At 42.2% G+C, this 23,206-nt stretch overlaps 1 protein-coding gene across 1 annotated transcript in view; it reads left to right on the top strand.

The window, feature by feature from the left end:
* LOXL2 (lysyl oxidase like 2) overlaps positions 1-23,206 on the top strand; it is a 93,461-nt gene that overhangs the window by 46,956 nt on the left and 23,299 nt on the right. Inside the window, 3 exon segments of the mRNA XM_032229886.1 lie at positions 14,173-14,392; positions 18,065-18,248; positions 22,274-22,425. Coding sequence (XP_032085777.1) covers positions 14,173-14,392; positions 18,065-18,248; positions 22,274-22,425 — 556 coding nt within the window.

Genomic DNA, 23,206 nt, shown 5'->3' with positions numbered 1-23,206 from the left:
TATTTGGAAGCAGCCCTTTCCAAATAGGAGTTGGAAAAATTCTGGTAGTTTCTGTGTGTTTTGTTGTCAACGTCTGAAGAGCTTCAACTCTTAATTTCCTTCATCATTTTTGACAAAAAGAGGCCTTCGGACAGCTGTGAAGCATATTCTCTTGAGCAACATAATTTGAACCGTTTGTCCTGAGCAAAGATGGAATAAGGTCTGAAGGTACCAAGTCTTCCGCTTTCCATGCTTGCTCTTCAAGTTTCCATGAAGGATTCTTTTTTTCCTAGTGTCTCCTCTTTGCAGGATTTCACTGGCCAGCCAAGTTTCAAATACTTCATTAGTGAAAAATGATGAAATTAAAATGAAGTTGTGGGGGGGGGAGAAAGGAGGAGGTTTATGGAATGGAATTCTGAAAAACCGCATCAGAGTGGATTTCCTAAGACCATCCTGGGTTTTTATTGTATAATATATTGACAAATCATTGGTGTGGAAGTGATTCCAGATGGCCTGGTGTGTTTTGTTTTACATGTGGGGAGAGAAATGATCACATGTCTATACCAATGTTCTGGCTTTCTTGGGATCTCTAGTCTCCACCCTGCTTATATTTGTTTGAGCTGGTTGCTGATTTTGGTGGGGTAGAATGGCCTGCTCAACTGCTCACTCAGAATAAATCTGGTTATCTGCTCTGTGAGATGAGCCTCAGCTGCCTGTCCTGAGGGAACGGGGCCTCAGGCTTGGTGACTAAGTCTTTCCTCTCTTCAGTGGGGTCATTTTGGTCAGTTGAAAGTAGGAAAATGGCTACATCCTGACAGCGTGATTCATTCATCTCCTTTTCTTCAACTCAAACAAATTCCCAGAGAAGCTTACAAGGAAAAGCGATGGCTTAAATGGTCATCACCAATAATACAGTTAGTCCTGCAGTAGGTTAATGCCCGGGGATGCAGTGGCTCAGCAGCTAAGATGCTGAGCTTGTCGATCAGAAAGGTCGGCAGTTCAGCAGTTCGAATCCCTAGTGCCGCGTAACGGAGTGAGCTCCCATTACGTGTCCCAGCTTCTGCCAACCTAGCCGTTAGAAAGCATGTTAAAAAATGCAAGTAGAAAAATAGGAACCACCTTTGGTGGGAAGGTAATAGCATTCCATGCGCCTTTGGTGTTTAGTCATGCTGGCCACATGACCATGGGGACGTCTTTGGACAGCGCTGGCTCTTTGGCTTTGAGACGGAGATGAGCACCACCCCCTAGAGTCAGGAACGCCTAGCACATATGTGCGAAGGGAAACTTTATCTTTTAGGTTAATGTCCACTCATTCTGCAATTATTTGAAGTTATGATTGTGCTGCGTGAGGAGGACTTATAACCCATCTCCAAGTTCTAACCATTCCAACATCACCACAGTCACATGATTGCAATCCAGTATTTGCACTTATGATAGTTGCGGTGTCTTGTAGAGGCATGACCACCGTTTGCAAACTTCGCTCTTGGCTTCATAAAAGCGAAGTCAATGGGGAAGCTGTCAGGAAAGGTTGAGCCTCACATAAGTAATCACTTAGACTTGTTCTTCAGAGGAGCCTGGCCACAGAGCAGAGGTGAAACGCTACCAGTTTGGACTGGTTCAGACTGCTACCGAACTGGTAGCAAAGATGCCAGCTGTTCACCCGAACCGGTAGTAAAATAAAAATGCTTCTGGTTCAGGCAAACCAGTTTTTCTGATGATCAGCTGTGCTGTGCGATTTATATTAGCAAAAAAGCAGGATTTCCTAAATTGAGTGGCACAGCGGATTCCCGCTCCTCCTTGCAAGTAGAAAAATGTGCAGAAGCTTTTTTTTTTACTACTGTGCTTGCGCATGAAGTGCGTCCTTGAGTGAACCAGCAGTAGCAGAAGCCAGAACCCACCCTTGATATGTAGCAAGTATGCACACCAGAGGTGGGATTCAGCAGGTTCTGACCAGTTCTGGAGAACCAGTAAATACCACCTCTGGCTGGCCCCGCCCCCATCTATTTTCTGTCTCCCAAGTCCCAACTTATTGGGAGAAAATGGGGATTTTGCAGTATCCTTCCCCTGCCACGGCCACCAAGCCATGCCCACCAAGCCAAATCACGCCCACAGAGCCAGTAGTAAAAATTGTTGAACCCCACCACTGATGCACACATGCCTGCAGCACCAATCCCACCTATAGGGGTCACCTCTGCACCCTTCTCCACCTGGTGGCATCCATCTCCAGCTCCTCTGGGTTTGTGTTTGTGTGTTGCTATGGCAGCACATCTCCTTCACCTAACCGCAGCCAGCCCCACCATACTCACACAGTGCCACAGTGGCCATCTGCACAGAGGATCATGTCAAGACAGCCCAATTTAGACAAATGAAATTTTCACCTGGCCAGCAGAAACAACATGAAATCTCTTAGATGTTTCCAAAACGGAGCATTGCGTCTCAGCAACTGTTGCTAAGGCCAGTACACAATATTATTTGTGGTAAGAGCCACACTTGGCTTTCCAGGAATGTTTCCAAAGTGATGGATGGGGGGCAGGATAATACTGAATTTGAAATAATTAAAATTTCATTCAACCCTTATGTTTAGGTTACATTTAGTCCCTTTCCCCCTTCTGTCATAGTTACAGTTCTGATCTAGTCCCAATAAGATCAAACACTTTTAAAGTATGCTTCATCCAAACTACTGTATTTTTCGGAGTATAAGACGCACCTTTTTCCCTCAAAAAAGAGGCTGAAAATTTGGATGTGTTCTTATACACTGAATACAGCATTTTTGGCCTCCTGAAACCCCGCCCCCCCTTCACCAAAATGGCCGTGCATAGCTTTTAGGAAGGTTTCAGAATGCTCCTGGGGGCTGAGGAGGGCAGAAATGAGGAAATAAAGGGCCGTTTTTTGGTCAATTTTGCCCCCCTAGTTCCTAGGAGCCTTCTATAAGCCTCCTAAAAGCTATCCATGCCCTTTTTTGGGGGGGAAAAAAAGGGGGGCCGTTTTCATGAAAAACGGGCCATTTTGGGGAGATTTGCAGAGTACAAAAACTTTTTTTTTTATTTGCCTCTACAAAACCTTGGTGCGTCTTATACTCTGAAAAATACGGTAATACAAGTGTTGCAAACAGTTTGGTAAGAGAAAGATCTTCAGTAAAAGTTGAATTGCAGTTGTTAAGTTAGTAACACGATTGTTAAGCGAATCTGGCTTCCCCAATGACTTTGCTTGTCAGAAGGTCACCAAAGGTGACCATAAGACCACGGGACACTGCAACCATCATAAATATAAGTCAGTTGCCAAGTGGCCAAATTTTGATCATGTAACCACAGGGATGCTACAAAGGTCAAAAGTATGAAAAATGCTTATATCACTTTTTTCAATGCTGTTGTAATTTTGAACAGTCACTAAATGAACTGTTGTAAGTCAAGGACTATCTGCATTGCATTGTTGTGGCACAGTGGTTAGAATACAGTATTGTAGGCTAATTCTGCTGACTGCCAGCCGCCAGCAGTTCGACAGTTCAATTCTCACTGGCTCAAGGTTGACTCAACCTTCTATTCTTCCAAGGTTGGTAAAATGAGGACCCAGATTGTTGGGGTCAATAGGCTGACTCTGTAAACTGCTTAGGGCTGTAATGCACTATGAAGAAGTATATAAGTCTAAGTGCTATTGCTATTGTATAATCCCAGGAGTAAAGAGACACATTGGCTCAGTGACTAAGATGCTGAGCTTGTCAATAAGAAAGGTCAGCAGTTCAAATCCTTAGTGCCGCATAACGGAGTGAGGTCCCATTGCTTGTTCCAGCTTCTGCCAACCTAGCAGTTCGAAAGCACATAAAAATGCAAGTAGGAAAATAGGGACCACCTTTGGTGGGAAGGTAACAGCGTTCCGTGCACCTTCAGCATTTAGTCCTGCTGGCCACATGACCACGGAGACTTCTTTGGACAGCCCTGGCTCATTGGCTATGAAACGGAGATGAGCACCGACCCCTAGAGTCAGGAATGACTAGCACATATGTGTGAGGGGAACCTTTACCTTTACCTAATCCCAGGAATATGCACCAAACTATTTATTGGCTCCCGGGAAAGTCAAAGCCTTAAATAAGTTGACTTCTGGTGACTTCACAAACATGCTGTGAAGTTTTCTTCCCTGCTTGATGATGTGGTTTGCCATTTCCATTTTGCAACCTATTTATATTTCCCAGGCTATGCTACAGCTGTCAGATTTCCAGACCTGCCAATGTTTAGACTTTGAGATTATCCAAGCTGGCTTAGTTATTGTCAGCTCCTGTAAATATACATGCTTTGTTTCTTCTACTTTGTGTATTGTTTGCAGAGTAACGTCGACAAAATCTTCTGTAATTTTCCAGTTGCGTGCTGCAGAAGATAGAGAAAAAGCACTTGTTGAAAGCAAAAAAAGGACAATCAATATTTTCACCCTAACCCTCCTTAGCAGCTGATCCAAAGCTATTCAGTTTCAAAACCCAGCGAAGGAATTTATAAGCTTCTTTCTGTTGCAAGTCAACCAGTAGCATCTCCTTTCCTTCTTTAAAAAACTTGCTGTTGTAGATTCATATACAGCAGTGGTGGGCTTCAAATTTTTTTAGAACCTCTTCTGTAGGTGTGGCCTGCTATGTGGTAGTGGCTTGCTGGCCATGTGACTGGGTGGGAGTGGCTTGTCAGCCATGTGCTTGGTGGGTGTGATCAACTTGTAAAATGTGGTGAAACTCACTTAACAAGGCTGTTGCTTAGCAACCAAAATGTTGGCTCAGAAACTCTGGTATTTGAAGCAGGCAAGTCTTAAAGCTGTCATGTTACAAGACCCTTGCACCCCTAACCTTTTAGAAAAAACCCCAGGGGTGTTCAAACTTGACCCCTTTAAGACTTGTGGACTTCAACTCCCATAATTCCTTCTCTTGCTCTTCATCTTGATGATGTGCGGACGGGAGGGGGGAGGGAGCTGGAACCGGTTCTAAACGGCCCTGTAGATTTGTGGAACCTCTTCTATAGAAGAGGTTAGAACTGGCAGGAACCCACCCACCCGATATACACATAGTCCTTATAACAGTTCATTTAGTGACTCTTTGACATTCCAACGGCACTGAAAAGGTGACTTATGACCAGGGATGGGTTGCTGCTGGTTTTACTATCACTTCACTGCACGAGTGTGCGCTGGTCAATGTAAATTGTTCTTCATGCATGTGCAGAACAATTTACAGTGAACTGCGCATGCACTGTCACTAAAAACCAAAATGGTGGCAGCCCAGCAGCAGGGAGGGAAGCGGTTTGGGGACGTGGCAGGGCTGGGTCGCTGCCGTTTCTGCAACCCAGGCTTGAATTCCACTATCGGTTTGGCTAATCAACTCACCAGTGATAGTACTGGCTAAGAGTAATAAAGCTTGCAGCACAACACATTCGAAGAGGATAGGACAGGGCAGGATAGGATAGGATAGGATAGGATAGGATAGGATAGGACATAACAGTTGGAAGGGACCTTGGAGGTCTTCTAGTCCAACCCCCTGCTCAGGCAGGAAACTTTATCCCATTTCAGGCACATGGGTGTCCAATCTCTTCTTAAAAACCTAATTAAGTTAATTAATTAAAGTAATTAATTACTTAATTCTACTTTCCTTAATGTTGGCACCTTCTGGATAAGTTGGACTACAAACTCTGTAATTCCAGTTAATCAACTCAACCACTGATAGTACTGGCTAAAAATAATAAAGCTTACAGCACAGCACATTCAGTGGATAGGATAGGATAGGATAGGATAGGATAGGATGGGATGGGATGGGATGGGATGGGATGGGATGGGATGGGATGGGATGGGATGGGATGGGATGGGACGGGACGGGACGGGACGGGACGGGACAGGACAGGAATTGACAGGACAATTGGAAGAGACCTTGGAGGTCTTCTAGTCCAACCTCCTGCTTAGGCAGGAAACCCTACAGCACTTCAGACAAATTGTTGTCCAATCTCTTCTTAAAAACTTCCAGTGTTGGAGCATCCACAACTTCTAGAAGCAAGTCGTTCCACCGATTCATTGCTCTCAATGTCAGTAAATTTCTCCTTAGTTCCAAGTTGCTTCTCTCCTTGATTTGTTGCCATGATTCACTTAACAAAAGTCTCACTTAGCAACAGAAATGTTGGGCGTGATTGTGGTTGGAAGTCCAGAACTACCGGTATACTCAAGGGAAGGAAAGCTTCCTTTCACGTCTTCGCCAGTCACTCGGATCGAGTTCTTTTTACATGTGACTCTTTGGAGGCCCTGTTCATCTGTCTCTCATCCCTCTGGTCTCCTTCTACACCATGCCGTCATAAATTGCTCTATCCACAAATGGGATCTTCCACTCACATTGCGGTGCTGCAACTGGGAAGCCAGTCTGCAGCTGTGGCTCCCTTCCAATAAGCTGGCTTCATACTTCTGTAGGCAGTCTATGAAAAAAGAAAATAAGGCAGATTTTCCTGCCAAGCTGAGGGTTTACATTTTTTAAAAACTGGAACCACAGCATTTAGGTGCTGAGGTCACCCGTGTGAAGCTGTAGAGCCTCTTGTTGGGGGCAGGCAGAAATGATTCACAGATGGGACCTTTGGCTAAAGTAAACAGCTTAGTTCATCCCGATCCTTGCTGCCAAATTTGCTCCTTATTTCTGCTCGGAGGACAATTTGTTAAAGTGGAGGGGGGAGGAAATCAAGTTGGAAAATCTGGTCATTTGCTTTTCTGCTGTTTTCTTGAGCTCAGACAACTATGCTGTTCTAGAGGCAGAAAAGGGTAAGAATAGGTATGTCTAGTTTAATGAAAAGAAGGACTAGGGGTGACATGATAGCAATCTTCCAATATCTCAGGGACTGCCACAAAGAAGAGGGAAGCTATTCTCCAAAGCACCTGAGGGTAGGACAAGAAGCAATGGATGGAAATTAATCAAGGAGAAAAGCAACTTAGAACTAAGGCGAAATTTCCTAATAGTTAAATCAGTGGAACAACTTGCCTCCAGAGGTTGTAAAAGCTCCAACAGAAGAGATTGGATATCCCTTTGTCTGTAGTGGTGTAGGGTTTCCTGCTTAAGCAGGGGGTTGGACTAGAAGACCTTCAAGGCCCCTTCCAACTCTGTTATTCTATTCTAATGGTCTTGTTGAATAGACTTAAATCCATTAATACCACCAGCTCTGAATTGCTGATAATCAAGTACACCTAGTTCTTGACTTACAACAGTTTGTTTAGTAACTGTTCAGAGTTATAACAGCAGTGAAAAAAGTGACATGATCATTTTTCGTGCTTATGACTGTTGCAGCATCCCTGTGGTTGCATGATCAAAACTAGGACACTTGACAACAGGCCTGTGTTTATGACCGGGGTTGTGTGAATTTGGAGAAGCCAAATTCATTTAACAGCCGTGTTACTGCTGCAGTGATTCACTTAACAACTGGGGTAAGAAAGGTCATAAAATGGGGCAAAACTCCCTTAACAACTGTCTCTCTTAGCAACAGAAATCTGGGACTCAATTGTGGTGGTAAGTCAAGGACTGCCAACTGAACAAGGAGAGATTCAACCTGGAAATAAGAAGGAATTTTCTGACAGGGAGAACAATCAACCCATGGAACAAACGTTGCCTTTGGAAGTTGTGGCGCCTTCATCCCTGGATGACCTATAAGGTCCCTTCCAACTCTGTTTTTCTATATTCAATGGAACAGAAGTTGCCTTTGGAAGTTGTGGGAGCTTCATTCCTGGAAGCTTTCAAGGAGAGAATGGACTGCCATCCGTCAGAAATGGTGTAGGGTCTCTTGCTTGCGTGTGGGGTTGGACTAGATGACCTACAAGGTCTCTTCCAACTGTGTTAATCTCCTAGAAAATGTGTACCTGCTGATATCCGGACCTTCACCACTCTCCTGGCCTTCCGTAAAGCGACCAAGACCTGGCTGTTCCGGCAGGCCTGGGGCTGTTGACTATTCCAGCCCCATTTGATGAAATGGATGTTGTGTTGATTTTAATTCTGTAATTTTAAATGTTTTTAAATGTTTTTGTTTGTTGTGAGCCTCCCAGAGTCCCTAGGGAGTGGGCGGCATACAAATTCTATTAAAGTTTCAAAGTTTCAAAGTAATGGCTTCTGTCATCCCAGGAAGTAAAAAGGGGATATTGTTGGTCTAGAATGTAGTATTTTTCTGAGCATTTTTCCTAGAGTATTCTCTGGGAAAATTTGAGAAACACAACTTCTGATATTCTGATAAAACTTCTGATATTTTGGGATTGTATTTCCTCAAATTTCCAGTTGGGGTGGCCAGTTTGGGGGGAAATGTCCCCATGTTGACTGACTCCATACATTATGCTTAATCAGAGTTTGATTTAAAACATGGCAGTATTTGCACACCATGCTAAGTGAAAACCAAGCTAAGATATGTGCAATATCTTAGCACATTATGAGAAAGCATTTTTTTCCTCTCTGATGTTCAGAAGCATTCTATTTCTGATCTAAAAGTTTTGGATCTGTCATAGCTACTTGAATATTCATGAGCCAAGAATTAAATATCTAAAGTAGAAGGTTTTGTGTGTTTCCCTCATAGGTGTAGTTGAATGCCAGCATTACTTACAAGCTTCGACAAAAAAAAAAGAAAAAAAGATTGACTCACTACTTACAACTTGAAATTGGATAGGAATTGTTTTTTTAGCAAGACACAACTGAACTAATTTAGTTTCCCTTAACTCTTATAACCCTTCAATTGCATTTTGCATAGCTTTTTAATCTTTTTTTTTAAAAATCATTTCTAAATTTTTAAGTCGTTTAATGTGGAATTAAATGAATTTACAGAATTTATAGAAGTTTTACAATGTTCAGCATACTCTTGAAAAAAAAGCCAGAAGTTAACAGAATAATAGAGTTGGAAGGGACCTTGGAGGTCTTCTAGTCCAACCCCCTTCTCAAGCAGGAAACCCTATACCTGTGATGGCGAACTTATGGCACACATGCCACAGGTGACATGCAGAGCCATTTCTGAGGGCATGTAACACATTACCCTGTCAGCTCGTGCTGGCAAGCTGACTTTCAATCTTGATTTTCGCCTGTTTTTTGCCTTGGGGAGACTTCAAGGAAGCCTCCAGAGGGAGAAAAACAATCCAACAGATAACCCGGAAGTCCATTCCCGAACTTCCGGTTTGCATGTTGAGCTATTTTTTGCCCTCTGGAGGCTTCCCTGAAGCCTAGGTAAGGAGAAACCGGCCCAATGGGGCCCACCGGAAGTTCGGGAATGAACTTCCAGATTGCCCATTGGGCCATTGAAGCCTGCAGAGGGCAAAAAACGCCCCATGCGCCTCCCAGAAGTCCAGAGGCTTCAGTGAGGCCTGTGAGCATGCGGGTGGGGGGGTTGTGCACACATGTGCAGAGGGGAGGCATTGCATTATGGGTGTGAGCATGCTTGCACATGACCCCCCACTCCCTCTGGTTTTGGCACATCTTGACAAAAAGGTTGGCCATCACTGCCCTATACTGTTCCAGACAAATGGCTGCCCAATCTCTTCTTAAAAGCCTCCAGCAATGGAGCACCCACAACTTCTGGTTAATTATTCTCTCTGCCAGGAAATTTCTCCTTAGTTCCAGATTGCTTCTCTCCTTTCTTCTCCTTTTCTTATCCACTGACTCTCATCACCGCAGTTGCAACATGACTTTGCTAAAATGCTCCCTATAAATCAAGAATGGTCGACTTGTTGATGATCTGTGAGAATGACCTTGGGAGAATGGAGGAGGAGAGGGGCCAGAAGTTCAGGCAATGGACAGTGTGGGAAGAAACATCCATCTGGTTCAGTTCCAAGTTGGGAGAAAGACACTGGAAACACGGTGGCTGATTGGAAAGATGGTTTATTGATGAAGCAGAACCACATGGATTCTGGGCAGCCGACCACATGGAGTTGAGAGCGGAGGTTTTTTTATACCTTCTCTTGGGCTTTGCACTTGAGCTTCCTGTTCCTGTGCAAGAACATGTACTCTATTGGCTGTTGTAAGTTATGTTATGTAAGGATCATAACGGATTCTATAAGTTGTCTGAGCTCCCAGGTTTGGTTGAAGTTTGCTAGGGGTCGTACAACTGAGATGAAGCAATGATGGAGATTGTTTTCTGAAACAGTGTTGGGCAATTCCTAATATGGGTTAATGACTGGTTTGGACCTCGAGTCCTACCATGCTGCCTTTGTTTCAAAATATCCTATCTTGAATGGATTTCGGCCTGTAGTATTTGCTTTGCCTATGAATAAAGCTACCTAGATACTTGGCTTCTTTCAATAAGCTCTTAAGTTGGGACATCTGCTGTTAAGAAAAGTGGGGGCTGCTTTCTGTCTCCAAGAGAATGTTTCTCCATTTCTCCTTAAGGGAAATATAATATTCTGCCTTTTCAATATTTCCTAAAATATTTCATTCTTCTAGGAGAGGGGTGGGTGCTAGGTTTCCGTAACAGATAAGAGGCAGCTAAGATAGGGGTCTAGCAAATGTCTCAGAAGGACCCCCCCTCCCCAAGTTTCTTGGACTGTAAAGTCGAAAGAAGAGAGAAGTATTTTTTAGATTTCCTAGAGTCTGTTAATGTAACCATTACATTAACAGTGCTTGCATTACTTCCAAGTCTGCCGACTTATAATATTGATGCCATATTTAATCCTTGGGGTGATTTCAAAATCACCCAAGTGGATTTGATGTACCGGTTCTAAATTAAGACCGTCTTCTTTCCTCCCCTAACAAAATAATTGTTGATTTTGACACAGAGTAATCCATTGTGATTTATTCCCGTCTCCCTCGTGTCCGGGAATTGTACGAAAGATTGCCACACCGTATGCCACAGATATTATGGGCAGGCAGGGCAAATATCTTCCTTTCAAATGGTTCCTATTAATCCGTTGAGCTTCCCAAAGTTGTTGACAGTCTTTGACTGAATTCCTTTTCCAGACATACTTGGAGATCTGGCTTCGGTTTTCAGACTGGTGGAAGGGAAAAGTTAATTTCTCTCTTTCCTTCCAATCTTATCTCAAGGACTTAGAGGCCGGTGGAAGGAAAGGATTGCCTAAATTATCCATAATGTGGCACGAAGGATTTCCTTTACCTCTTGAGTGTAATCCTTGAGGGTTTTAGCAGTGAGGCCATAAAAGGTTCTGTTCTAAACTAGCAGATAAGCCAAAGGGATTGTTCCTCAGTTGATTTTTTTTCTCCATCAAAACAGACAGCGTGATTCATTGGTTAATCTTAGAGGAGGAGTAGGGAGGCCCAGTAGAGGGAGTTTTCAATTTACATCAGTTCATTTAGTGACCAAACCTCTTGTTCTGACCTAGGCTTCCCCAGCAGCACGAAGCCGAGCCCTCGTCCTGATAAACCCCTTTCATTTAATTTACAGTGAATTCCTCTCCAGCGAAGTCTTCCTCTCCCACAGTCTTTCAAGATAGTTCACAATTCCTGAACTATATCAGGTTTGGAGAGTGGCCAAGCCGATATCTTTCAGATACCACAATACTTGGCAAGAATGCAGGAATGAACTAATTGTCTCCTGCAAACACCCCTCCCCTTTTGCTCCTCTTTTATTTCCTCTGGGAGGGGCCATTCATTGCCCACTTGTGGCCTTACTCTCAAGTCGACCCCTGTTCTTTAGCTGTTCCCTTCCTCTTGCAACTCTGCGGATGTGCACACTGGGAACAGGCTCCAGCTGTTCGTCTGCCTCACTGATGTCTGACTCTGAAGGCAGCTGATAACTGTCAGACGGCCCTGGCTCCCTCTCTGACTCCCACACAGAGTCCTCATCGGAGCCTTCCCCAAACTCCAGGACTGCCCCATGTTCCTCCCCAATCTCCTCGCTGTCCGAATCTGCTGCCAGCTCCACTGGCCGCTGGTGGGCAACAACACTTTTATGCCACTGAAAAAAAGCGAATTAGGACTGTTTTTCACACTTACAACTATTACAACATCCCCATGATCATGGGATCAAAATTTAGACACTTTATAAACCTGACTCATATTTATGACGGTTTGCAATGTCCTGGGGTCATGTGATCCCTTTTTGTGACCTTCTGACAAGCAAAGTCAGTGGGGAAGCGAGATTCACTTAACAACCGTGTTTCTAATTAAAGAACTGCATTGATTCACTTAACAATGGGGGCAAGAAAGATCATAACTTGGGGCAAAACTCTAACCTAACAACTCTCTCACTTAGCAACATAAATTTTGGGCTCGATTGTGGTTGTAAGTCAAAGACTGCCTGTATCTCAAAACTGATGGGGGTTCGAGGTAACCATTTATCCCCTTAAAATGCACCCCCAAAACCAGTTTCTGGCTCTTTGGGGGGGGTGGGGAGGGGGGGTGCACATGCACTAGGAGAGTTAGTAATATCACAGGTATTATTATGCAATGGATGCAAATTATATTATTTGTGTCATTGATAACATTGTGTACAAGATGCAATCATCCTTCTTCCAGGTACTTGTCCATCCTTTTGTAGCTCTTGACATGTTACTTACAATCAAATTACCTTCACATTGACATAAATCACATATTCCTGCCCTAAGATTATACATTTTTTCCCTTAGGGAGTACTGAAAAGTAGAATTTGACTCACTGAAATTTTTTATTTCATTTATTTATATCCTTCCTTTACGGTTTTAGAAATAACTCTAGTAATGACCATAGTTAATGCTACTTCCTCCTCCTATTTTCCAACAACAACAACCTGTCATCTCACGAAGCATCCCTGGCCTGCTCTCAAGTTGTCATAAGCGGGGGGAATGACACTGATGGAGCAGTATGGCAGCCACAACCAGAAGCACATTCCATACATATCTTTCTCAAGGCTGTCTCGCAGGTTACCTGCAACAGGTGGAGGGGCGTGATCTCTACAGTCCGTGAAAGTGCTCTATTGGAGAATGTGATTTATGACACACCCTGGGCGGAGGGGGGAAACATGGTCAGAATTGGGCCATAAATGATGTGGGGTCAAAACTGGCTTCACTTGGGTACATGCTGACATGTTGCTCCTAATAGGTAACTGGATTTCTTTTGAAGCTTGGCTCGAGGCTCATAATTTAATTAGGGCATCTGTTGGAACCCTGACACAATCCTTTGAAGTGAATTGGGCTGAGAGTCTCTCAGCTGACCTCTGTGCATAAGATGGGACTGGAACTCACCATCCCCTGGTTTCTAATTTAGTGCCTTAACTAGACCAAACTGGCTTTCTTTGGTACAGGACCAAACGTTTGACTTATTGCAGACAAGGTGGGATTTTGATTAAATGGTAGACAAACTGAGTAGATTATTACTCTTTGCTTTTCCAGCCTCATGACAGAAAGTAAACATGTTGACTAGTTTGCTGACTTCATTTGTACTGTTTAGTGTTTCCTTTATTTCTTTTGCAAACCAGTTGGATATGAATATACTATCCAAATAGCCTGATCTGGCCTGATAATAAACACATGCAGGTCATTCAAGTAGTGATCCATTTCCTTCTTTTGACATATGTTGCAATCTAAGAAAAGGCTACACAGGTTTTCAGATTATTATGCTTGGGACAACCCATCACAGCCAACTTGGCATGGCCAACTCATCATGGCCAACTCGCTGCAGTGCAACTCGCCATGGCTAACCCACCATGGAACAACTCGTTGCGGGGCGAATCAACCATTCAATTTAATTATTTAAAATAAATTTGAAATAATTTTAATTTTTGTCATTCACATTTCATTTTGTCCCTCCTTTGGCATCCTTTCTTTAATGGTTCTATTCCACTGTTTCTTCAATGTTAGTGTTAACTATTGTCCTGTGGCAAGTTGGCCAAGATGAGTTGGCCATAGCGAGTTGTCCTAGACCTTATTATGTTTGCCTGCTTGGTTGTGAGAACTCATTTGGCCTGGATGCGAGGATGTCCTGGCCTCCAAGCAAACAAACAACTGCTTCTGGTCAATGATAGGTTTTCTCCATTATTTCGGTGGCATTGAAGTGCAGTGCTGCAGACTACTTCTGACTGCCAGCTGCCTGCAATTTGGCAGTTCAAATCTCACCAGGCTCAAGGTTGACTCAGCCTTCCATCCTTCCGAGGTGGATAAAATGAAGACCCAGATTGTAGGGTGTAATATACTGACTCTGTAAACTGCTTAGAGAGGGTAAAGCACTGTAAAGCTGTATATAAGTCTGAGTGCTATAGCTATTTCCTTAGTGGTGGAATCTTAACAATTGTGGTATTCTTCCTTCTCTTCCAGGACATCAGCAAGCAGAAGAAAGCATAGATACTGGGCTTATTCTGTGAATTGCAAAGGCACTGAATCACATCTCTTTAACTGCAAAATGGGCGATAGGCTCATGACCTTTGGTGGGAACGTTACCTGCGAGAATGGGATCCCTGCAGTGGTAAGCTGCAGCCCTGGACTAGCGTTTGCCCCAGGCAGCCACAGTGGCTTCGGCAAAGCTTTCCGTTCTCAGGTAAGTGGAAGAAATTCTCCTTGGTCTGATAGAGAACTTGAATTTGCTATGGAGCGTATTGCTAGTTGTGAACCATTCAAACAAACTTTAGGATTATTTCCAAGGTTGAACATCTTGATATTAAGGAAAGTATAGCCTTGATTCCCTTTCACCATTTCATTGCATCAGCCTGGATCCAATGCTTGACAATGTGTGAAGTATTCCTTATTTATCACATTCATTTCCCATCTTTTCTCCAAGAAGAGCAGCTACGTTCATGGTTCCTCCTAGTTTATCTTCTTAAAGACGTGTGAAATGAAGTTGACTGGAAGATATAAAATCACACCCAATGAGCTTCATGACTTAGTAGGAAATTGAACATATTTTTTTTGTTGGAATACACGTTAGGCTGTATTTTGTTTTACAACAACTGCAGAATTATGTTAGCCAATAGATGGCAGTGTTTAGTGTGCATCTATGGTTATAATCTATGGGTTTTTTATGTTCTGAGGAGAGTTTCCTGTTACAGTAATATAATTGAGCAGTAAAGCACATGGTGACTGTACTGTTTTCTCTGTAATTCTTTATATAAAACAGAATTTCTAATATGTTTGATTTTAGCAAAACACTAATTGATCTTAGCTAGATGGTTTAACCCACTTTTTCCTCAACATAAGTACCCACTGGTTTCAAGGACTTCCCAAAATTTTCAGCAGTGGTCATGTTCATCAGGAATTTTAATTAGGAAAAACTTTTGGGATCATTATATTAACACAATAATTTCTTGGAAGCAACTCATACGCTTGAGCAATTCTGGTTGTGATATCATCTTGCATTGCTCTGTCTCAACAGATTGAGCAGAGAGAGGCCTTCACCCTACCTCAATCCTTGATCACAAGAATAACCTGGAAAGCAATCTGCTAAGGACAAATAAAGTACTAATTGTGTTAATGGCTTGCCATAGTGCCTTCCTTCAATGCAAATATTAGCAGGAAAGCAAATTTTAAAATTTAAATATTTGGTAAACATTTACCAATGTGAAACGGTTCGTATCCCTTGAGATTTCACATGTCCCACGTGAGATCTCAAAAGATTTCAGACTGTAGTTTGCTGATCTTATTCAATCTTGGCCACCTAAATTTTGAAAAATGATAGCACTCAGTCTACAGAGTGGTCTGATGAATCTGGTTAGTCTAGAGTTAATTCTCGTTTGCTAACTTTGAGAATTGTAGGTTAGCTAGAGGTCTATGTGGCCTTAGTATTGAAATCACAAACCTTTGCATTTTAAATATTCTTAGGAAAAGATGTCAAATAAGTTGGACACTGCATAGTGTCATTATGGTAAGTTTACTCAGCTACTCCTTAGCTCCAAAAGTGAGCAAAAATCTGCTCATTCAGGGACCAAATTCTATTGGGATAAAATATCCTAGCTAATCACGAATTCTTTGTCCATATATGGTCATTATTTACAGAACTGTGAACATAACTGGCTAGAATCCAGTGGTAGGATAAGGCACCCATTAAGTTTGTACAAGATAGTATTCTTCACAATACTTTGTGATGTATACCAATAGTAGAAACCCTATTTCTTAACTTGCCTTTTTTGTGTATGAATTCCAACACCTTTAATGCTGGATCAGTAAATTCCATCTCATAAAATGCAAACGATGTTCATTTAATGATAAGTTTGCCTTTTCTCCTAAATAAGCTCCTCCTCCTCATTCTTATTCTCCTCCTCCTTCTCTTTCCCCTTCTTCTCCTTATCCTCCTCCTCCTCTTCTTCTTCTCCTCCTCCTCTTCTTCCTCCTCCTACTCTTCTCCTTCTCCTCTTTCCTCTTCTTCTCCTTCTCCTCCTCCTCCTCCTCTTCTTCCACCAAGGAAGATACAAATTGTTATTATTGTTGTTGTAATGTGTCTTTAATGTTGTGTCTCTATTTTTCTGAGTCTGCCCCATGTTCTTTCACCTTCTCCTCTTTTTTTTGCTAATGTGCAGTATGGAATTCCTAAATAAGATGACCACATTAAAAAAAACATTGTGAAAATGTTTTGCAACTTTAAATAGGAGACATTTAAGAGCCAGTCATAAACAGCTTTTCTCCCAATTCCAAATAATTCATAATGCCCAAAACATTCTCTCCCCTGCAGATTCTAATTTTCCAAAGTTCAGCATTCCAAGGCGTATATTTATATTTCCTCCTCTTCCTCAAGGAACACTAGCAATATTTTCAAGGCACCACCATCCCTCTTAAAAATGTTGCATTTATTTTTCAAACACAGTTGCTCAGTGGCTCATATTTACCTGGAAAAGGCTAAGAATTATATTCTGTGCAGAGCCTTGTTTATAATTTCTCCCTGCTTTAACTCAGGATGTTTGGGAGTTCCAGAACTGCACAAGCTTAATTTATTGCTGGAAGGGCTGAAGCTCTTGGCAAAACATTGCCTAATTCTCATTCCAAATTCTTTTGTTCACGCCAACTGACTTTTGCTTTGTGTTCTTCCAAACGGACAACTTTCCTATTATGTAAATGATAATGTTGACAGTTGTGCCTTAGAATTCCTGAACTTTATGTAAGGATGGTTTTGTAGCTTATTAGCCCGCCGTGACAGCAAAACAAAAACGAGAAAGACTTATTTATTTTTAATGTAGATGGATAGTTGATGCTGCCAACTATTTCTGAGTTAGCACCGTTTTTGGATGCCGTGGATCTGCACTCATAATTTAAAAGCTGAAAATTGCCACATACGACTCCTTGAGTTGGTAACAACAATAGAAACCACAACATAGACTTCATGGTACCATTTCGGTTGGCTGGATCTGGGATTGGGAACCAACTGAAAGACTCCAGATTGAGATACTGTGGTAGATCCTGATTCTTATTATATAATAACTCTGTTATGTAATACAATTATTTACCCAGAGACCTTTAATTCTTCCTATTAATAAGATTATTAATATTATTAATTATTAAAATATTGTTAATAAGTTTAAGATTATTAATAAGATCTTGAGATTCCAAGTGTGATGTTGGTGGCTCTAATGAGATATTTGGGTTTGTTCATAGATTGTAGGGTACACTTACGACCACAATTGAGCCCCACATTTTTGTTGCTAAGTGAAACATTTGTTATGTGAATATTGCCCCATTTTACGACCTTTTGTGTCACAGTTGTTAATCACTGCAATTGTTAAGTTAGTAACACTGTTGTTAAGCAAATCTGGCTTCCCCATTGATTTTGCATCTCAGAAGGTCGCAAAAAGTGTTCATATGATAGAGCTTAGACTTATATACCGCTTCATGGTGCTTTACAGTCCTCTCTAAGCAGTTTACCAAGTCAGCCTCTTGTCCCCAACAATCTGGGTCCTCATTTTACCCACCTTGGAAGGATGGGAGGCTGAGTCAACCTTGAGCCTGGTGAGATTTGAACTGCCAAATTGCAGGCAGCCGGCAGTCAGCAGTCAGCAGTCAGCAGTCAGCAGTCAGCAGAAGTAGCCTGCAGTGCTGTATTCTAACCACTGGGCTACCATGGCTCTTATGGTTGTAAGTCGAGTTCTATCTTTACGCTCTCTGTGATTCGTGCCAGAATGTACATTTATGTGGATGAGTTAACTTTAAAATAGCCAACCAGATAAACAGAAATTGCCTCTGACTGTTACATCCCTGAGTAATAGAAGATTTCCCCATTCCTTTTTAGCACCTTCTAGTGAGGCTAAAGGGCGGAGCCCAGATTGGAGAAGGCCGGCTCGAAGTGTTGATGAACGGAGAATGGGGAACCATTTGTGATGACGGGTGGGACCTATCTTCAGCCAGTGTGGCCTGCCGAGAATTGGGCTTTGGAACGGCCAAGGAGGCTATCTTGGGTGCAAGACTTGGACAAGGTAAGCATGTTTAAAATTAGGGAATTATTAGAAAGGATGAAGGAGTAATGAAGATGAAGAGGCCAAGAGTTGAGCCCATGCTTTATATGCAGAAAATTCCATAATCTTATCATTAATACCTTCAGGTTTAGGAAGGGGTTGTTTGATAGGTAAAATAATCCATCTAACTCAGGCAGGGATGAGTTCTGGCTGGCTTTACTGCCGGTTCACTCGTGGGTGCGCTTTGCACACATGCACAGTTCAATTAAAATTGTTCTGCACATGCACAGAACTCAAAAACAAGATGGCAGTGGTGACAGCAGCAACCAAGGAACCAGTTCAGGGGTGTGGCAGGCCTGAGTCACTGCCGGTTCCACCGACCCAGGCCGCCATTTCACTACCGGTTCAGTTGAACCGGGCCGAAGTGGTAGGAGCCCGCCACTGAACTCAGGGATGTCAGATTCAAGGCCCACAGGCCAGGTCCAGCCCACGGGGTGCTTAGATCTGGCCCGTGGAGCCGCCTGGGATCAGCTGTGAAGGACCAGCTGCCGGTACCTCTGCCAGCAAAAATGGAGCTTGGGAGAGCTGCACGTAGCCCTCTCAAGCTCTGTTTTCAGCTGCAATGGCTTCCTGCAGCCCTCTGCCAGCAAAAATGGAGCCGTGGGAGGCCGTTGCAGCTGAAAACAGAGCTTCAACGAGTGATGTCAAGGTGGCCATGCCCATCCTGGCCACACCTCCCCTAATCTCCCAAAGTCAAACACAACTGTGATGCAGCTCTCAATGAAATCAAGTTTGACACTCCTGCTCTAACTCTTGGGAAAGCTGATATAACTTAGAATGGTGTAATAATCCATCAATTCCAGTATCTAAGATTTAAGCTTTTTAAAAAAATACATTTATTTTGTTTTATTAACAAAACTAAAATACAAAATAGAAAAAAGTAACACATCCAGCACTAATAACAAAAGAAAAAAGATTGGTGTACAAAAAAAAGGGGGGGGTGATACAAGTATCAAATAAATTTAACATTAAACGTATAGAATTCACCCCGGCTGAATGCTGGGGAAAAAAGAATTCTTTTTTCATGGCACAAAAGAGTCAAGGAGTCTAAAATAAACAGTAAAGTGACTCTCAAACGGTGTGGTTTGGGGAAAGAAGAGGAAAATAACTTATGTATGAGACACACATTGCAGCTCTCTGGAATCTTAAAAATGTGAGCTTACAGCCAAATGGCACAGAGAGGGCCCTAATATATATTTAATTGTGGCTACCGCTACGGAAGTGTTCGCATCACATGAAAAAAAACCTCACTGCAACGTGATGGGGCTGGAGCAGGTTGGCACATTAGACAAGTAGAAGCTAGGCATTTTGAAAGACTGCTTCAGTTTTGGTTGTGTTGTCTTTACTGAAAATTGGAGATTGCTAGGAAAAAACAGCTAGCATTGCTCTGAAGTATATTAATGAAGCAGAAGTTACCACCTCTACAAAAATATGTTTGCATTTTTTTCCTTGTCTGCTTTAGAAAAAAAATATTGTTTGGGGAAATGTAGGTGACTGCTTAATGAGAACAGCAACAAAATTAACTTTTTCCATTTAAACTTTGTTCTTGAGACTTGGAGAAACTTTGGAAAGTTTCATTTAGATATCAGTCTGTTCAAGCACATAGAATAGCATGAACAGACAAGATACAAAGGGGGAGAAAACATAGTTAGGATAGATTAGCGAAGGTAAGGGAATAAGAAATGATACTAAACTATAGTTGGGTTTGCGTAAATACCATCCCAAGAAAACATAAACTGAGATTTGAAAGAGACACCTATAACAACAGAAAAAGAAAGGGAGAGAGGAGGAGAGAATGAGAAGAAGATGGGGGAAAGAAGAAAGACGGAAGGAGAGGAGGGTGGAACAATTAGCACATATGTGCGATGGGAAGCTTTAGGCTGTCCAGTTTCATCCCAACTTTGGACAATGTTCAACATGAAACAACTTAAAAGGATATAATGCAAAGCAATGCAAAACAAATGCATGGAGAAACAATACCAGCTCTATGTCTATGGAGATTCTCCATCATCCAGGTCATGGTTGTCCCATAGTTGCTTTTTCAAGGGGCAACTGGACTTTCTGGTTTTTCTTTGAAGACGTTTGGCTTCTTACCCAAGAAGCTTCTTCAGCCTTTGCTTCTCATCCAAAAGCTGAAGAAGCTTCTTGGAAGCAAAATGTCTTCAAAGAAGAACCAGAAAGTCCAGTTGCCTCTTGGAAAAGCACCTTTGGTAACACCAGCTCTACTAGACTAACATCCCATCAGAGATCCATTGTTTACTTAAACCCTAGATTTGGGAACAGAGCTAGAGTTTAAGAGCTTGTTTCACTGGGGTGCATTACAAAAGGCAACCATAAGCCATTCTACCGGTCGTGAAATTTTATTCTATTTTTGTAGTGCCATAAATGTCCATTTAAGTTCAAAGATTCCTTGGAAATCCTTTTATAAACCTCGGCTTTCTTGCAAAAGTAAAAAAAATAATGTTAGAAATCTTCCAATAATCCATGTTTATTTGCAATCTTTCGGCAGTCCTATGAAGGATTATCCTTATCCCAATTGAAATGTCAGGTTTGTGGGCAAAAAGAGTCAAAAATGCCAGTTGCATATACTGTATTTGCTTCCAATTCTCCAAAAGAAATTTAAGAAATGGTGGAGAAATGTAAATTGGCCTCTGTTCTGCTTCTAACAATTGAAAGAAAGAAAAGAAAAATATTGGAAACAGTATCTCAAAGAATAAAAACAAAATTAACTGTAGAAAAGCTTTATTAAAGCCCTGGATATTTTTAACTCAGAAGTTTCCTGGGCCTCTATCTGGAGGGGATCTGGACAATTTAGATGTCCAGTCTATGAATTGTCCAAAAGGTGCTTTTTTTTCCAAAAGCAACTGGATTTTCTTGGTTTTTTGAAAACTTTTAGCTTCTCATCCAAGCTTCTTTGGTTGAATTGAGAATCTCTCTAGACGGTTTATGAATTCTTAATACACTTTCTTCATCTGATTTTCTCCAGATGCAGTGATACTCTTAGGACAGATCTCTAGGGGGAAAGGTTTTATTAAGCAGAATGAAAAAGCAGGAGGGAACAAAACAACACAACAACAACATTGGCTTTAATGACGTAATATGTTTTACTCTCTGAAAGGGGGGGGGAATTGTAAGATCTGCACATTTCCTAATTGAAGAACTATGCAGATATAGAATGGAATGGAATGGAATGGAATAGAATAGAATAGAATAGAATAGAATAGAATAGAATAACAGGGTTGGAAGGGACTGGAGGTCTCCTAGTCCAACTCCTGCTTAGGCAGGAAACCCTACACCACTTCAACAAATGATTGTCTAATTTCTTCTTAAAATCTTCTAATGTTGGAGCATTCACAACTTCTGGAGGCAAGGAGTTCCACTGATTCATTGTTCTAACTGTCAGGAAATTTCTCCTTAATTCTAAGTTGCTTCTCTCCTTGATTAGTTTCCATCTGTTGCTTCTTGTTCTCAGGTGCTTTGGAGTCAATAGTTTGACTCCCTTTTCTTTGTGGCAACGCCTGAGGTATTGGAAGACTGCTATCCTGTCTCCCCTGGTTGTCTTCACTAGACTAGCCATGCCGAGTACCTGCAACTGTTCATCATATGTTTTAGCCTCCTGTCCCCTAATCATCTTTGTTGTTCTTCTCTGCACTCTTTCTAGAGTCTCAGCATCTTTTTTTACATAGTGGCAACCAAAACTGGATGCAGTATTCCAAGTGTGGCCTTACCAAGGCCTTATAAAGTGGTATTAACACTTCACATGATCTTGATTCTATCCTTCTGCTTATGCAGCCTAAAACTGTGTTGGCTTTTTTGGCAGCTACTGCACACGACTGGCTCATATGTTGATATGATATGCTGACTTTAACTGCTATAGTCACCAAACTGGGATAGTTTCCATCAGAACATGTAAATTATATATGTACTTCCCTCTTCTGACTTATTGTGGGGAAATGAGCTTATGAATGTTCCCTTTCTTTTTAAAGGCATTGGTCCTATCCATCTCAATGAACTGGACTGCACAGGGTTTGAAAAGTCTATTACGGACTGTAAATTCAACAAGGACATCAGAAGCTGCACCCATGAAGAAGATGCTAGTGTGAGATGCAACATCCCAGCGATGGGCTTCCAAAACCAGGTGAGATCATTGACACCTTTCATAGTGGGAGTAATGGGAGAATTCTCCTTCTTCCTCCTCCTCCTCCTCCTCCTCCTCCTCCTCCCTTCTTCCTTCTTTTTCCTCCCCCTCTCCTTCACCTCTAAAATGCACTGTGCACTTCATCATAAGAGCTGGAACATGTAAATATCATTCTTACTTTTATCCCCTTCAGATCAAGACACCACCAACAAACATACAATCTGTACTACTTTTGAGATTTTTGATTTAGCTTGGGCCAACCACAATCTCTAAGACCAGCCTACCCCACAGTGTTGTTAGTGCAAAAACATAATGAGGAGAGTTGACCCTAAGGTGCTTTTTCCTAAAGGCAACTGGATTTTCTTGATTTTTTTTCTTTGAAAACATTTTGCTTCTCATCCAAGAAGCTCTTCAATTCTGAAGAAGCTTCTTGGAGGAGGAGAAGTTTCTGTTTTCAAAGAAAAAAAATAAGAAAATCCGGTGGCCTATTAGAAAAATCTTCTTTGCGACAGCCATAACTTAGATCAGGGGTGTCACCTTGATTTCATTGAGGGCTGAATCAGGGTTGTGTTTGATCTTGGGGGGGGGGGGCAAGGGTGTATGGCTGAGGTGGGCGTGGCCGGCTCAATGTTACTCATGTTGGGGGCACCCAAGTGCTCTGCCAGTGAAAATGGGCTCCCGCGCTCCATTTTTGGCTGTGACAGCTTCTGCAACCCTCTGACAGCAAAAACAGAGCTCTGTAGAGCCGCATAGTTTCTTCGTGGACCAGGCGTGTCAAACT

The sequence above is a fragment of the Thamnophis elegans genome, chromosome 13, assembly GCF_009769535.1.
Source record: "Thamnophis elegans isolate rThaEle1 chromosome 13, rThaEle1.pri, whole genome shotgun sequence".
Classification (NCBI taxonomy): domain Eukaryota; kingdom Metazoa; phylum Chordata; class Lepidosauria; order Squamata; family Colubridae; genus Thamnophis; species Thamnophis elegans.
Note: the sequence above shows the minus strand (reverse complement) of the source record. Positions and strands in the feature narration are given on the sequence as shown.